Raw genomic sequence first — 18,697 nt, forward strand, 5'->3', positions numbered from 1 at the left:
TGCTCTAATGCTTTGGGATGTGTCACCCTTCCCCCGCCACATGGCAACTATGATATGAGATAACTGTAAGTGTTTTCATCTTTAATCCCTCTTATTTTGTAATCACTGTGTACATATTTTACTTGTCTCATAGTTGTAATATCTTTTTAGACTTTTGTAAACACTGCCTATTTATTTTTGGAGTAAAAGTTATAATATTTACTAGGTTCGCTTTTCTTGCTCTAAAACATACCCCCATTGTCCTCTGAAGTAAATTACGCTACTGATTGGGTTGGCTCCTGACCCGCTATTAGTTATAGTAATACAAGCTGGTTGCAGCGAAGTGTCCTGAGCTTTTGGGGAAACTGGCAGCGACGGACGGCGTTGATAAATTTCCTGCCTCAGCGGGAGTAGTTATATTGCCCTCGCTGCAGCGTGCCCAATAGCCAGTACATAGCAAGGCAGACTTTCTGGTGACTAATTACCCTAGGTGCAGTACCTAATCTGACCTGAAAGTAAGGGGGCACCAGAGAGCTTCCAGTTAGAAACAGGAACAAGGAAGTGGGATATAAAGCCTGTTTAAGAGCTGGGGGCAAACAAACACCCCCGGTTCATGACACTGGGCATCTCCTGTATGTAATTATATATTGACAGCTGGTATAACATGGGCATCTCCTGTATATAATTCTAAATGTACAGTGAGGATAACCTGGGAGCCATGTCATGCAGTGTAATTAGTATTTATGTTCAAACAACACAATGCTCACCGACTGTCAGATAGCCGAAAATAATTGCAGAAAACCTGAAAAAGAAAAAGGAAAAATTATCACATTGATAAAAATGTAATCAACCCATTATTATCTGAGAACCCTGCCGCTTGTGAAATACAGGTACTTTCCTGCCTACTCCTGACTCTATCATTAACCCCCCACTGCATGCAGGAAAAAGCAGTGATCCAAAGCTACAGGACAGGAGGAGCGGTACTGTGCAGTGTATATATATATATATATATATATATATATATACACACAGGAGGAGAGGTACTGTGCAGTGTATATATAGAAGGCCAGGAGAGGTATGTCAGTGACTGGAAGAATGATATCATCAGCTCACAGAAACTGACCATGTACCGGAGCCTACAGAGAGATTACAGACTGGCCCCATATCTGGAGAAACTCCCGGACCCCAGAGACCGCCAGATCCTGAGCCGATATAGACTCAGTGCCCACAGTCTGGCCATCGAATGTGGCCGACACAGGCAGAGCTACAAGCCCAGGGAGGAAAGACTGTGCCAACACTGTGACCAGGAGGCCATAGAGGACGAAACCCACTTCCTGCTACACTGCTCCAAATACTCAGCAGTGAGGGACACTCACTTCAGGAGACTCTCACATCTCTTCCCAGACTTCATCACCATGAAGGAGGAAGAGAAAACATATATCTTGCTGGGAGAAGAAGAGAGAGCGGTGGAGATAGCAGCGCGGTATGTGAGCGAATGCCATAGACTACGAGAAAGAGAACTATGATGCCATGGACTATAGCCCCCAACCTGGACCTGCCCCATCCACCTCCCCTATGCCATGGACTATAGCCCCCAACCTGGATCTGCCCCATCCACCTCCCCTATGCCATGGACTATAGCCCCCACCCTGGACCTGCCCCATCCACCTCCCCTATGCCATGGACTATAGCCCCCAACCTGGATCTTCCCCATCCATCTCCCCTATGCCATGGACTATAGCCCCCAACCTGGATCTGCCCCATCCACCTCCCCTATGCCATGGACTATAGCCCCCACCCTGGATCTGCCCCATCCACCTCCCCTATGCCATGGACTATAGCCCCCAACCTGGATCTGCCCCATCCACCTCCCCTATGCCATGGACTATAGCCCCCACCCTGGATCTGCCCCATCCACCTCCCCTATGCCATGGACTATAGCCCCCACAATGGATCTGCCCCATCCACCTCCCCTATGCCATGGACTATAGCCCCCACAATGGACCTGCCCCATCCACCTCCCCTATGCCATGGACTATAGCCCCCAACCTGGACCTGCCCCATCCACCTCCCCTATGCCATGGACTATAGCCCCCACCCTGGATCTGCCCCATCCACCTCCCCTATGCCATGGACTATAGCCCCCACAATGGACCTGCCCCATCCACCTCCCCTATGCCATGAACTATAGCCCCCACCCTGCATCTGCCCCATCCACCTCCCCTATGCCATGGACTATAGCCCCCACAATGGATCTGCCCCATCCACCTCCCCTATGCCATGGACTATAGCCCCCACCCTGGATCTGCCCCATCCACCTCCCCCACAGCTCCTACCCAACATCCCCACAATCCCTATCCCTATTGCCTCTATACACTTGCTTTGGCAAAACTGATGTGTATTTGGTCCTGCCAATAAAGCTTCTTTGAATCTTGAATCTATATACAGGAGGAGTGGTACTGTGCAGTGTATATATACAGGAGGAGTGGTACTGTGCAGTGTATATATACAGGAGGAGCGGTACTGTGCAGTGTATATATACAGGAGGAGTGGTACTGTGCAGTGTATATATACAGGACAAGAGGAATGGTACTGTGCAGTGTATATATACAGGAGGAGTGGTACTGTGCAGTGTATATATACAGGAGGAGTGGTACTGTGCAGTGTATATATACAGGACAGGAGGAGTGGTACTGTGCAGTGTATATATACAGGAGGAGTGGTGCTGTGCAGTGTATATATACAGGAGGAGCGGTACTGTGCAGTGTATATATACAGGAGGAGTGGTGCTGTGCAGTGTATATATACAGGAGGAGCGGTACTGTGCAGTGTATATATACAGGAGGAGTGGTACTGTGCAGTGTATATATACAGGACAGGAGGAATGGTACTGTGCAGTGTATATATACAGGAGGAGTGGTACTGTGCAGTGTATATATACAGGACAGGAGGAGTGGTACTGTGCAGTGTATATATACAGGAGGAGTGGTGCTGTGCAGTGTATATATACAGGACAGGAGGAGTGGTACTGTGCAGTGTATATATACAGGAGGAGTGGTACTGTGCAGTGTATATATACAGGAGGAGTGGTACTGTGCAGTGTATATATACAGGACAGGAGGAGTGGTACTGTGCAGTGTATATATACAGGAGGAGTGGTACTGTGCAGTGTATATATACAGGACAGGAGGAGTGGTACTGTGCAGTGTATATATACAGGAGGAGTGGTACTGTGCAGGGTATATATACAGGAGGAGTGGTACTGTGCAGTGTATATATACAGGAGGAGAGGTACTGTGCAGTGTATATATACAGGAGGAGTGGTACTGTGCAGTGTATATATACAGGAGGGGTGGTACTGTGCAGTGTATATATACAGGAGGAGTGGTACTGTGCAGTGTATATATACAGGAGGAGTGGTACTGTGCAGTATATATACAGGAGGAGTGGTACTGTGCAGTGTATATATACAGGAGGGGTGGTACTGTGCAATGTATATACACAGGAGGAGTGGTACTGTGCAGTGTATATATACAGGACAGGAGGAGTGGTACTGTGCAGTGTATATATACAGGAGGAGTGGTACTGTGCAGTGTATATATACAGGAGGAGTGGTACTGTGCAGTGTATATATACAGGAGGAGTGGTACTGTGCAGTGTATATATACAGGAGGAGTGGTACTGTGCAGTATATATACAGGAGGAGTGGTACTGTGCAGTGTATATATACAGGAGGGGTGGTACTGTGCAGTGTATATATACAGGAGGAGTGGTACTGTGCAGTGTATATATACAGGACAGGAGGAGCGGTACTGTGCAGTGTATATATACAGGATGAGTGGTACTGTGCATTGTATATATACAGGAGGAGTGGTACTGTGCAGTGTATATATACAGGAGGAGTGGTACTGTGCATTGTATATATACAGGAGGAGTGGTACTGTGCAGTGTATATATACAGGAGGAGTGGTACTGTGCAGTGTATATATACAGGAGGAGTGGTACTGTGCAGTGTATATATACAGGAGGGGTGGTACTGTGCAATGTATATACACAGGAGGAGTGGTACTGTGCAGTGTATATATACAGGACAGGAGGAGTGGTACTGTGCAGTGTATATATACAGGAGGAGTGGTACTGTGCAGTGTATATATACAGGAGGAGTGGTACTGTGCAGTGTATATATACAGGAGGAGTGGTACTGTGCAGTATATATACAGGAGGAGTGGTACTGTGCAGTGTATATATACAGGAGGGGTGGTACTGTGCAGTGTATATATACAGGAGGAGTGGTACTGTGCAGTGTATATATACAGGACAGGAGGAGCGGTACTGTGCAGTGTATATATACAGGATGAGTGGTACTGTGCAGTGTATATATACAGGAGGAGTGGTACTGTGCAGTGTATATATACAGGAGGAGTGGTACTGTGCAGTGTATATATACAGGACAGGAGGAGCGGTACTGTGCAGTGTATATATACAGGAGGAGTGGTGCTGTGCAGTGTATATATACAGGAGTGGTACTGTGCAATGTATATATACAGGAGGAGTGGTACTGTGCAGTGTATATATACAGGAGGAGTGGTACTGTGCAGAGTATATATACAGGAGGAGCTGTACTGTGCAGTGTATATATACAGGAGGAGTGGTACTGTGCAGTGTATATATACAGGAGGAGTGGTGCTGTGCAGTGTATATATACAGGACAGGAGGAGTGGTACTGTGCATTGTATATATACAGGAGGAGTGGTACTGTGCAGTGTATATATACAGGACAGGAGGAGTGGTACTGTGCATTGTATATATACAGGAGGAGTGGTACTGTGCAGTGTATATATACAGGAGGAGTGGTACTGTGCAGTGTATATATACAGGAGGAGTGGTGCTGTGCAGTGTATATATACAGGACAGGAGGAGTGGTACTGTGCATTGTATATATACAGGAGGGGTGGTACTGTGCAGTGTATATATACAGGACAGGAGGAGTGGTACTGTGCATTGTATATATACAGGAGGAGTGGTACTGTGCAGTGTATATATACAGGAGGAGTGGTACTGTGCAGTGTATATATACAGGAGGAGTGGTACTGTGCATTGTATATATACAGGAGGAGTGGTACTGTGCAGTGTATATATACAGGAGGGGTGGTACTGTGCAGTGTATATATACAGGACAGGAGGAGTGGTACTGTGCATTGTATATATACAGGAGGAGTGGTACTGTGCAGTGTATATATACAGGAGGAGTGGTACTGTGCATTGTATATATACAGGAGGAGTGGTACTGTGCAGTGTATATATACAGGAGGGGTGGTACTGTGCAGTGTATATATACAGGACAGGAGGAGTGGTACTGTGCAGTGTATATATACAGGAGGAGTGGTACTGTGCAGTGTATATATACAGGAGGAGTGGTACTGTGCATTGTATATATACAGGAGGAGTGGTACTGTGCAGTGTATATATACAGGAGGAGTGGTACTGTGCAGAGTATATATACAGGAGGAGCTGTACTGTGCAGTGTATATATACAGGAGGAGTGGTACTGTGCAGTGTATATATACAGGAGGAGTGGTACTGTGCAGTGTATATATACAGGAGGAGTGGTGCTGTGCAGTGTATATATACAGGAGGAGTGGTACTGTGCAGTGTATATATACAGGAGGAGTGGTACTGTGCATTGTATATATACAGGAGGAGTGGTGCTGTGCAGTGTATATATACAGGAGGAGTGGTACTGTGCATTGTATATATACAGGAGGAGTGGTACTGTGCAGTGTATATATACAGGAGGAGTGGTACTGTGCAGAGTATATATACAGGAGGAGCTGTACTGTGCAGTATATATATACAGGAGGAGTGGTACTGTGCAGTGTATATATACAGGAGGAGTGGTGCTGTGCAGTGTATATATACAGGAGGAGTGGTACTGTACAGTGTATATATACAGGAGGAGTGGTACTGTGCAGTGTATACAGGACAGGAGGAGTGGTACTGTGCAGTGTATATATACAGGAGGAGTGGTACTGTGCAGTGTATATACAGGAGGAGTGGTACTGTGCAGTGTATATATACAGGAGGAGTGGTACTGTGCAGTGTATACAGGACAGGAGGAGTGGTACTGTGCAGTGTATATATACAGGAGGAGTGGTACTGTGCAGTATATATATACAGGAGGAGTGGTACTGTGCAGTGTATATATACAGGAGGAGTGGTACTGTACAGTGTATATATACAGGAGGAGTGGTACTGTGCAGTGTATACAGGACAGGAGGAGTGGTACTGTGCAGTGTATATATACAGGAGGAGTGGTACTGTGCAGTATATATATACAGGAGGAGTGGTACTGTGCAGAGTATATATACAGGAGGAGCTGTACTGTGCAGTGTATATATACAGGAGGAGTGGTACTGTGCAGTGTATATATACAGGAGGAGTGGTACTGTGCAGTGTATATATACAGGAGGAGTGGTACTGTGCATTGTATATATACAGGAGGAGTGGTACTGTGCAGTGTATATATACAGGAGGAGTGGTACTGTGCAGTGTATATATACAGGAGGAGTGGTACTGTGCAGTGTATATATACATGAGGAGTGGTACTGTGCAGTGTATATATACAGGAGGAGTGGTACTGTGCAGTGTATACAGGACAGGAGGAGTGGTACTGTGCAGTGTATATATACAGGAGGAGTGGTACTGTGCAGTGTATATACAGGAGGAGTGGTACTGTGCAGTGTATATATACAGGAGGAGTGGTACTGTGCAGTGTATATATACAGGAGGAGTGGTACTGTGCAGTGTATATATACAGGAGGAGTGGTACTGTGCAGTGTATATATACAGGAGGAGTGGTACTGTGCAGTGTATATATACAGGAGGAGTGGTACTGTGCAGTGTATACAGGACAGGAGGAGTGGTACTGTGCAGTGTATATATACAGGAGGAGTGGTACTGTGCAGTGTATATACAGGAGGAGTGGTACTGTGCAGTGTATATATACAGGAGGAGTGGTACTGTGCAGTGTATACAGGACAGGAGGAGTGGTACTGTGCAGTGTATATATACAGGAGGAGTGGTACTGTGCAGTATATATATACAGGAGGAGTGGTACTGTGCAGTGTATATACAGGAGGAGTGGTACTGTACAGTGTATATATACAGGAGGAGTGGTACTGTGCAGTGTATACAGGACAGGAGGAGTGGTACTGTGCAGTGTATATATACAGGAGGAGTGGTACTGTGCAGTATATATATACAGGAGGAGTGGTACTGTGCAGAGTATATATACAGGAGGAGCTGTACTGTGCAGTGTATATATACAGGAGGAGTGGTACTGTGCAGTGTATATATACAGGAGGAGTGGTACTGTGCAGTGTATATATACAGGAGGAGTGGTACTGTGCATTGTATATATACAGGAGGAGTGGTACTGTGCAGTGTATATATACAGGAGGAGTGGTACTGTGCAGTGTATATATACAGGAGGAGTGGTACTGTGCAGTGTATATATACAGGAGGAGTGGTACTGTGCAGTGTATATATACAGGAGGAGTGGTACTGTGCAGTGTATATATACAGGAGGAGTGGTACTGTGCAGTGTATATATACAGGAGGAGTGGTACTGTGCAGTGTATATATACAGGAGGAGTGGTACTGTGCAGTGTATATATACAGGAGGAGTGGTACTGTGCAGTGTATATATACAGGAGGAGTGGCACTGTGCAGTGTATACAGGACAGGAGGAGTGGTACTGTGCAGTGTATATATACAGGAGGAGTGGTGCTGTGCAGTGTATATATACAGGAGGAGTGGTACTGTGCAGTGTATATATACAGGAGGAGTGGTACTGTGCAGTGTATATATACAGGAGGAGCGGTACTGTGCAGTGTATATATACAGGAGGAGTGGTACTGTGCAGTGTATATATACAGGAGGAGTGGTACTGTGCAGTGTATATATACAGGAGGAGTGGTACTGTGCATTGTATATATACAGGAGGAGTGGTACTGTGCAGTGTATATATACAGGAGGAGTGGTACTGTGCAGAGTATATATACAGGAGGAGTGGTGCTGTGCAGTGTATATATACAGGAGGAGTGGTACTGTGCAGTGTATATATACAGGAGGAGCGGTACTGTGCAGTGTATATATACAGGGGTAGTGGTACTGTGCAGAGTATATATACAGGAGGAGCGGTACTGTGCAGTGTATATATACAGGACAGGAGGAGTGGTACTGTGCAGTATATATATACAGGAGGAGCGGTACTGTGCAGTGTATATATACAGGGGTAGTGGTACTGTGCAGAGTATATATACAGGAGGAGCGGTACTGTGCAGTGTATATATACAGGACAGGAGGAGTGGTACTGTGCAGTATATATATACAGGAGGAGCGGTACTGTGCAGTGTATATATACAGGGGTAGTGGTACTGTGCAGTGTATATATACAGGAGGAGTGGTACTGTGCAGAGTATATATACAGGAGGAGTGGCACTGTGCAGGGTATATATACAGGAGGAGTGGTACTGTGCAGTGTATATATACAGGAGGAGTGGTACTGTGCAGAGTATATATACAGGAGGAGTGGTGCTGTGCATTGTATATATACAGGAGGAGTGGTACTGTGCAGTGTATATATACAGGGGTAGTGGTACTGTGCAGAGTATATATACAGGAGGAGTGGTACTGTGCAGAGTATATATACAGGAGGAGTGGTACTGTGCAGTGTATATATACAGGAGGAGTGGTACTGTGCAGTGTATATATACAGGAGGAGTGGTACTGTGCAGAGTATATATACAGGAGGAGTGGTACTGTGCAGTGTATATATACAGGAGGAGTGGTACTGTGCAGTGTATATATACAGGAGGAGTGGTACTGTGCAGAGTATATATACAGGAGGAGTGGTACTGTGCAGTGTATATATACAGGAGGAGTGGTACTGTGCAGTGTATATATACAGGACAGGAGGAGTGGTGCTGTGCAGTGTATATATACAGGAGGAGTGGTACTGTGCAGAGTATATATACAGGAGGAGTGGTACTGTGCAGTGTACATATACAGGAGGAGTGGTACTGTGCAGAGTATATATACAGGAGGAGTGGTACTGTGCAGTGTATATATACAGGAGGAGTGGTACTGTGCAGTGTATATATACAGGAGGAGTGGTACTGTGCAGTGTATATATACAGGACAGGAGGAGTGGTGCTGTGCAGTGTATATATACAGGAGGAGTGGTACTGTGCAGTGTATATATACAGGAGGAGTGGTACTGTGCATTGTATATATACAGGAGGAGTGGTACTGTGCAGTGTATATATACAGGAGGAGTGGTACTGTGCAGTGTATATATACAGGAGGAGTGGTACTGTGCAGTGTATATATACAGGAGGAGCTGTACTGTGCAGTGTATATATACAGGAGGAGTGGTACTGTGCAGTGTATATATACAGGAGGAGTGGTACTGTGCAGTGTATATATACAGGAGGAGTGGTACTGTGCAGTGTATATATACAGGAGGAGTGGTACTGTGCAGTGTATATATAAAGGAGGAGTGATACTGTGCATTGTATATATACAGGAGGAGTGGTACTGTGCAGTGTATATATACAGGAGGAGTGGTACTGTGCAGAGTATATATACAGGAGGAGCTGTACTGTGCAGTGTATATATACAGGAGGAGCTGTACTGTGCAGAGTATATATACAGGAGGAGTGGTACTGTGCAGTGTATATATACAGGAGGAGTGGTACTGTGCAGTGTATATATACAGGAGGAGTGGTACTGTGCAGTGTATATATACAGGAGGAGTGGTACTGTGCATTGTATATATACAGGAGGAGTGGTACTGTGCAGTGTATATATACAGGAGGAGTGGTACTGTGCAGAGTATATATACAGGAGGAGTGGTACTGTGCAGTGTATATATACAGGAGGAGCTGTACTGTGCAGTGTATATATACAGGAGGAGTGGTACTGTGCAGTGTATATATACAGGAGGAGTGGTACTGTGCAGTGTATATATAAAGGAGGAGTGATACTGTGCATTGTATATATACAGGAGGAGTGGTACTGTGCAGTGTATATATACAGGAGGAGTGGTACTGTGCAGAGTATATATACAGGAGGAGCTGTACTGTGCAGTGTATATATACAGGAGGAGCTGTACTGTGCAGAGTATATATACAGGAGGAGTGGTACTGTGCAGTGTATATATACAGGAGGAGTGGTACTGTGCAGTGTATATATACAGGAGGAGTGGTACTGTGCAGTGTATATATACAGGAGGAGTGGTACTGTGCATTGTATATATACAGGAGGAGTGGTACTGTGCAGTGTATATATACAGGAGGAGTGGTACTGTGCGGTGTATATATACAGGAGGAGTGGTACTGTGCATTGTATATATACAGGAGGAGTGGTACTGTGCAGTGTATATATACAGGAGGAGTGGTACTGTGCAGTGTATATATACAGGAGGAGTGGTACTGTGCAGTGTATATATACAGGACAGGAGGAGTGGTGCTGTGCAGTGTATATATACAGGACAGGAGGAGTGGTACTGTGCAGTGTATATATACAGGAGGAGTGGTACTGTGCAGTGTATATACAGGAGGAGTGGTACTGTGCAGTGTATATATACAGGAGGAGTGGTACTGTGCAGAGTATATATACAGGAGGAGCTGTACTGTGCAGAGTATATATACAGGAGGAGTGGTACTGTGCAGTGTATATATACAGGAGGAGTGGTGCTGTGCAGTGTATATATACAGGAGGAGTGGTACTGTGCAGTGTATATACAGGAGGAGTGGTACTGTGCAGTGTATATATACAGGAGGAGTGGTACTGTGCAGTGTATATATACAGGAGGAGTGGTACTGTGCAGTGTATATATACAGGAGGAGTGGTACTGTGCAGTGTATATATACAGGAGGAGTGGTACTGTGCAGTGTATATATACAGGAGGAGTGGTACTGTGCAGTGTATATATACAGGAGGAGTGGTACTGTGCAGTGTATATATACAGGAGGAGTGGTACTGTGCAGTGTATATATACAGGAGGAGTGGTACTGTGCAGTGCATATATACAGGAGGAGTGGTACTGTGCAGTATATATACAGGAGGAGTGGTACTGTGCAGTGTATATATACAGGAGGAGTGGTACTGTGCAGTGCATATATACAGGAGGAGTGGTACTGTGCAGTATATATACAGGAGGAGTGGTACTGTGCAGTGTATATATACAGGAGGAGTGGTACTGTGCAGTGCATATATACAGGAGGAGTGGTACTGTGCAGTATATATACAGGAGGAGCTGTACTGTGCAGTATATATACAGGAGGAGCGGTACTGTGCAGTGTATATATACAGGAGGAGCGGTACTGTGCAGTGTATATATACAGGACAGTAGGAGTGGTACTGTGCAGTGTATATATACAGGAGGAGTGGTACTGTGCAGTGTGTATATACAGGAGGAGTGGTACTGTGCAGTATATATACAGGAGGAGTGGTACTGTGCAGTGTATATATACAGGAGGAGCGGTACTGTGCAGTGTATATATACAGGACAGTAGGAGTGGTACTGTGCAGTGTATATATACAGGAGGAGTGGTACTGTGCAGTGTATATATACAGGAGGAGTGGTACTGTGCAGTATATATACAGGAGGAGTGGTACTGTGCAGTGTATATATACAGGAGGAGTGGTACTGTGCAGTGTATATATACAGGACAGTAGGAGTGGTACTGTGCAGTGTATATATACAGGAGGAGTGGTACTGTGCAGTGTATATATATACAGGACAGGAGGAGTGGTGCTGTGCAGTGTATATATACAGGAGGAGAGGTGCTGTGCAGTGTATATATACACAGGAGGAGAGGTACTGTGCAGTGTATATATACAGGAAGAGAGGTACTGTGCAGTGTATATATACAGGAGGAGTGGTACTGTACAGTGTATATATACAGGAGGAGTGGTACTGTGCAGTGTATATATACAGGAGGAGTGGTACTGTACAGTGTATATATACAGGAGGAGTGGTACTGTGCGGTGTATATATACAGGAGGAGTGGTACTGTACAGTGTATATATACAGGAGGAGTGGTACTGTGCAGTGTATATATACAGGAGGAGTGGTACTGTGCAGTGTATATATACAGGAGGAGTGGTACTGTGCGGTGTATATATACAGGAGGAGTGGTACTGTGCAGTGTATATATACAGGAGGAGTGGTACTGTGCAGTGTATATATACAGGAGGAGTGGTACTGTGCAGTGTATATATACAGGAGGAGTGGTACTGTGCAGTGTATATATACAGGAGGAGTGGTACTGTGCAGTATATATATACAGGAGGAGTGGTACTGTGCAGTGTATATATACAGGAGGAGTGGTACTGTGCAGTGTATATATACAGGAGGAGTGGTACTGTACAGTGTATATATACAGGAGGAGTGGTACTGTGCAGTGTATATATACAGGAGGAGTGGTACTGTGCAGTGTATATATACAGGAGGAGTGGTACTGTACAGTGTATATATACAGGAGGAGTGGTACTGTGCAGTGTATATATACAGGAGGAGTGGTACTGTACAGTGTATATATACAGGAGGAGTGGTACTGTGCAGTGTATATATACAGGAGGAGTGGTACTGTGCAGTGTATATATACAGGAGGAGTGGTACTGTGCAGTGTATATATACAGGAGGAGTGGTACTGTGCAGTGTATATATACAGGAGGAGTGGTACTGTACAGTGTATATATACAGGAGGAGTGGTACTGTGCAGTGTATATATACAGGAGGAGTGGTACTGTGCAGTGTATATATACAGGAGGAGTGGTACTGTGCGGTGTATATATACAGGAGGAGTGGTACTGTGTAGTGTATATATACAGGAGGAGTGGTACTGTGCAGTGTATATATACAGGAGGAGTGGTACTGTGCAGTGTATATATACAGGAGGAGTGGTACTGTGCGGTGTATATATACAGGAGGAGTGGTACTGTGTAGTGTATATATACAGGAGGAGTGGTACTGTGCAGTGTATATATACAGGAGGAGTGGTACTGTGTAGTGTATATATACAGGAGGAGTGGTACTGTGCAGTGTATATATACAGGAGGAGTGGTACTGTGCAGTGTATATATACAGGAGGAGAGGTACTGTGTAGTGTATATATACAGGAGGAGTGGTACTGTGCAGTGTATATATACAGGAGGAGTGGTACTGTGCAGTGTATATATACAGGAGGAGTGGTACTGTGCAGTGTATATATACAGGAGGAGTGGTACTGTGCAGTGTATATATACAGGAGGAGTGGTACTGTGCAGTGTATATATACAGGAGGAGTGGTACTGTGCGGTGTATATATACAGGAGGAGTGGTACTGTGTAGTGTATATATACAGGAGGAGTGGTACTGTGCAGTGTATATATACAGGAGGAGTGGTACTGTGCAGTGTATATATACAGGAGGAGTGGTACTGTGCAGTGTATATATACAGGAGGAGTGGTACTGTGCAGTGTATATATACAGGAGGAGTGGTACTGTGCAGTGTATATATACAGGAGGAGTGGTACTGTGCGGTGTATATATACAGGAGGAGTGGTACTGTGTAGTGTATATATACAGGAGGAGTGGTACTGTGCAGTGTATATATACAGGAGGAGTGGTACTGTGCAGTGTATATATACAGGAGGAGTGGTACTGTGCAGTGTATATATACAGGAGGAGTGGTACTGTGCGGTGTATATATACAGGAGGAGTGGTACTGTGCAGTGTATATATACAGGAGGAGTGGTACTGTGCAGTGTATATATACAGGAGGAGGGGTACTGTGCAGTGTATATATACAGGAGGAGTGGTGCTGTGCAGTGTATATATACAGGAGGAGTGGTGCTGTGCAGTGTATATACAGGAGGAGTGGTACTGTGCAGTGTATATATACAGGAGGAGTGGTACTGTGCAGTGTATATATACAGGAGGAGTGGTACTGTGCTGTGTATATATACAGGACAGGAGGAGTGGTACTGTGCAGTGTATATATACAGGAGGAGTGGCACTGTGCAGTGTATATATACAGGAGGAGTGGTACTGTGCAGTGTATATATACAGGAGGAGTGGTACTGTGCAGTGTATATATACAGGAGGAGTGGCACTGTGCAGTGTATATATACAGGAGGAGTGGTACTGTGCAGTGTATATATACAGGAGGAGTGGTACTGTGCAGTGTATATATACAGGAGGAGTGGTACTGTGCAGTGTATATATACAGGAGGAGTGGTACTGTGCAGTGTATATATACAGGACAGGAGGAGTGGTACTGTGCAGTGTATATATACAGGACAGGAGGAGTGGTACTGTGCAGTGTATATATACAGGACAGGAGGAGTGGTACTGTGCAGTGTATATATACAGGAGGAGCGGTACTGTGCAGTGTATATATACAGGAGGAGCGGTACTGTGCAGTGTATATATACAGGAGGAGTGGTACTGTGCAGTGTATATATACAGGAGGAGCGGTACTGTGCAGTGTATATATACAGGAGGAGCGGTACTGTGCAGTGTATATATACAGGAGGAGTGGTACTGTGCAGTGTATATATACAGGAGGAGTGGTACTGTGCAGTGTATATATACAGGAGGAGCGGTACTGTGCAGTGTATATATACAGGAGAAGTGGTGCTGTGCAGTATATATATATAGGAGGAGTGGTACTGTGCAGTGTATATATACAGGAGGAGTGGTACTGTGCAGTGTATATATACAGGAGGAGCGGTACTGTGCAGTGTATATATACAGGAGGAGCGGTACTGTGCAGTGTATATATACAGGAGGAGTGGTACTGTGCAGTGTATATATACAGGAGGAGTGGTACTGTGCAGTGTATATATACAGGAGGAGCGGTACTGTGCAGTGTATATATACAGGAGGAGTGGTACTGTGCAGTGTATATATACAGGACAGGAGGAGTGGTACTGTGCAGTGTATATATACAGGACAGGAGGAGTGGTACTGTGCAGTGTATATATACAGGAGGAGTGGTGCTGTGCAGTATATATATACAGGAGGAGTGGTACTGTGCAGTGTATATATACAGGAGGAGTGGCACTGTGCAGTGTATATATACAGGAGGAGTGGTACTGTGCAGTGTATATATACAGGAGGAGTGGTACTGTGCAGTGTATATATACAGGAGGAGCGGTACTGTGCAGTGTATATATACAGGACAGGAGGAGTGGTACTGTGCAGTGTATATATACAGGACAGGAGGAGAGGTACTGTGCAGTGTATATATACAGGAGGAGTGGTGCTGTGCAGTATATATATACAGGAGGAGTGGTACTGTGCAGTGTATATATACAGGAGGAGTGGTGCTGTGCAGTATATATATACAGGAGGAGTGGTACTGTACAGTGTATATATACAGGAGAAGTGGTACTGTGCAGTGTATATATACAGGAGGAGTGGTACTGTGCAGTGTATATATACAGGAGAAGTGGTACTGTGCAGTGTATATATACAGGAGGAGTGGTACTGTGCAGTGTATATATACAGGACAGGAGGAGTGGTACTGTGCAGTGTATATATACAGGACAGGAGGAGCGGTACTGTGCAGTGTATATATATACAGGAGGAGTGGTGCTGTGCAGTATATATATACAGGAGGAGTGGTACTGTGCAGTGTATATATACAGGAGAAGTGGTACTGTGCAGTGTATATATACAGGAGGAGTGGTACTGTGCAGTGTATATATACAGGACAGGAGGAGTGGTACTGTGCAGTGTATATACACAGGACAGGAGGAGTGGTACTGTGCAGTGCATATATATACAGGAGGAGTGGTACTGTGCAGTGTATATATACAGGACAGGAGGAGTGGTACTGTGCAGTGTATATATACAGGAGGAGTGGTGCTGTGCAGTATATATATACAGGAGGAGTGGTACTGTGCAGTGTATATATACAGGAGAAGTGGTACTGTGCAGTGTATATATACAGGAGGAGTGGTGCTGTGCAGTATATATATACAGGAGGAGTGGTACTGTGTAGTGTATATATACAGGAGGAGTGGTACTGTGCAGTGTATATATACAGGAGGAGTGGTACTGTGCAGTGTATATATACAGGAGGAGTGGTGCTGTGCAGTATATATATATAGGAGGAGTGGTACTGTGCAGTGTATATATACAGGAGGAGTGGTACTGTGCAGTGTATATATACAGGAGGAGCGGTACTGTGCAGTGTATATATACAGGAAGAGCGGTACTGTGCAGTGTATATATACAGGAGGAGCGGTACTGTGCGGTGTATATATACAGGACAGGAGGAGTGGTACTGTGCAGTGTATATATACAGGAGGAGCGGTACTGTGCAGTGCATATATACAGGAGGAGTGGTACTGTGCAGTGTATATATACAGGAGGAGTGGTACTGTGCAGTGTATATATACAGGAGGAGCGGTACTGTGCAGTGTATATATACAGGAGGAGTGGTACTGTGCTGTGTATATATACAGGACAGGAGGAGTGGCACTGTGCAGTGTATATATACAGGAGGAGTGGTGCTGTGCAGTGTATATATACAGGAGGAGCGGTACTGTGCAGTGTATATATACAGGAGGAGTGGTACTGTGCAGTGTATATATACAGGAGGAGTGGTACTGTGCAGTGTATATATACAGGAGGAGCGGTACTGTGCAGTGTATATATACAGGAGGAGCGGTACTGTGCAGTGTATATATACAGGACAGGAGGAGCGGTACTGTGCAGTGTATATACAGGACAGGAGGAGTGGTACTGTGCAGTGTATATATACAGGAGGAGTGGTACTGTGCAGTGTATATATACAGGAGGAGTGGTACTGTACAGTGTATATATACAGGAGGAGTGGTACTGTGCAGTGTATATATACAGGAGGAGTTGTACTGTGCAGTGTATATATACAGGAGGAGGGTACTGTGCAGTGTATATATACAGGAGGGGTGGTACTGTGCAGTGTATATATACAGGAGGAGTGGTACTGTGCAGTGTATATATACAGGAGGAGTGGTACTGTGCAGTGTATATATACAGGAGGAGTGGTACTGTGCAGTGTATCTATACAGGAGGAGTGGTGCTGTGCAGTGTATATATACAGGAGGAGTGGTACTGTGCAGTATATATATACAGGAGGAGTGGTACTGTGCAGTGTATATATACAGGAGGAGTGGTACTGTGCAGTGTATCTATACAGGAGGAGTGGTACTGTGTAGTGTATATATACAGGAGGAGTGGTACTGTGTAGTGTATATATACAGGAGGAGTGGTACTGTGCAGTGTATATATACAGGAGGAGTGGTACTGTACAGTGTATATATACAGGAGGAGTGGTACTGTGCAGTGTATATATACAGGAGGAGTGGTACTGTGCAGTGTATATATACAGGAGGAGTGGTACTGTGCAGTGTATATATACAGGAGGAGTGGTACTGTGCAGGGTATATATACAGGAGGAGTGGTACTGTGCAGTGTATATATACAGGAGGAGTGGTACTGTGCAGTGTATATATACAGGAGGAGTGGTACTGTGCAGTGTATATATACAGGAGGAGTGGTACTGTGCAGTGTATATATACAGGACAGGAGGAGTGGTACTGTGCAGTGTATGTATACAGGAGGAGTGGTACTGTGCAGTGTATATATACAGGAGGAGTGGTACTGTGCAGTGTATGTATACAGGAGGAGTGGTACTGTGCAGTGTATATATACAGGAGGAGTGGTACTGTGCAGTGTATATATACAGGAGGAGTGGTACTGTACAGTGTATATATACAGGAGGAGTGGTACTGTGCAGTGTATATATACAGGAGGAGTGGTGCTGTGCAGTGTATATATACAGGAGGAGTGGTACTGTGCAGTGTATATATACAGGAGGAGTGGTACTGTGCAGTGTATATATACAGGAGGAGCGGTACTGTGCAGTGTATATATACAGGAGGAGCGGTACTGTGCAGTGTATATATACAGGAGGAGCGGTACTGTGCAGTGTATATATACTGGAGGAGCGGTACTGTGCAGTGTATATATACAGGAGGAGGGTACTGTGCAGTGTATATATACAGGAGGAGTGGTGCTGTGCAGTGTATATATATATACGAGGAGTGGTGCTGTGCAGTGTATATATACAGGAGGAGCGGTACTGTGCAGTGTATATATACAGGAGGAGCGGTACTGTGCAGTGTATATATACAGGAGGAGCGGTACTGTGCAGTGTATATATATATACGAGGAGAGGTACTGTGCAGTGTATATATACAGGAGGAGTGGTGCTGTGCAGTGTATATATATATACGAGGAGTGGTGCTGTGCAGTGTATATATACAGGAGGAGTGGTACTGTGCACTGTATATATACAGGAGGAGCGGTACTGTGCAGTGTATATATACAGGAGGAGCGGTACTGTGCAGTGTATATATACAGGAGGAGCGGTACTGTGCAGTGTATATATACAGGAGGGGTACTGTGCAGTGTATATATACAGGAGGAGTGGTACTGTGCAGTGTATATATACAGGAGGAGTGGTACTGTGCAGTGTATATATACAGGAGGAGTGGTGCTGTGCAGTGTATATATACAGGAGGAGCGGTACTGTGCAGTGTATATATACAGGAGGAGTGGTACTGTGCATTGTATATATACAGGAGGAGTGGTACTGTGCACTGTATATAT

At 45.0% G+C, this 18,697-nt stretch overlaps 1 protein-coding gene across 1 annotated transcript in view; it reads right to left on the reverse strand.

The window, feature by feature from the left end:
* The window catches only part of ICOSLG (inducible T cell costimulator ligand), a 253,951-nt gene that overhangs the window by 148,769 nt on the left and 86,485 nt on the right, over positions 1–18,697 (reverse strand). Inside the window, exon 2 of the mRNA XM_069760392.1 lies at positions 747–781. Coding sequence (XP_069616493.1) covers positions 747–781 — 35 coding nt within the window. The remainder of the gene's footprint in view (positions 1–746; positions 782–18,697) is intronic.

Source organism: Ranitomeya imitator, chromosome 3, assembly GCF_032444005.1.
Source record: "Ranitomeya imitator isolate aRanImi1 chromosome 3, aRanImi1.pri, whole genome shotgun sequence".
NCBI lineage: Eukaryota > Metazoa > Chordata > Amphibia > Anura > Dendrobatidae > Ranitomeya > Ranitomeya imitator.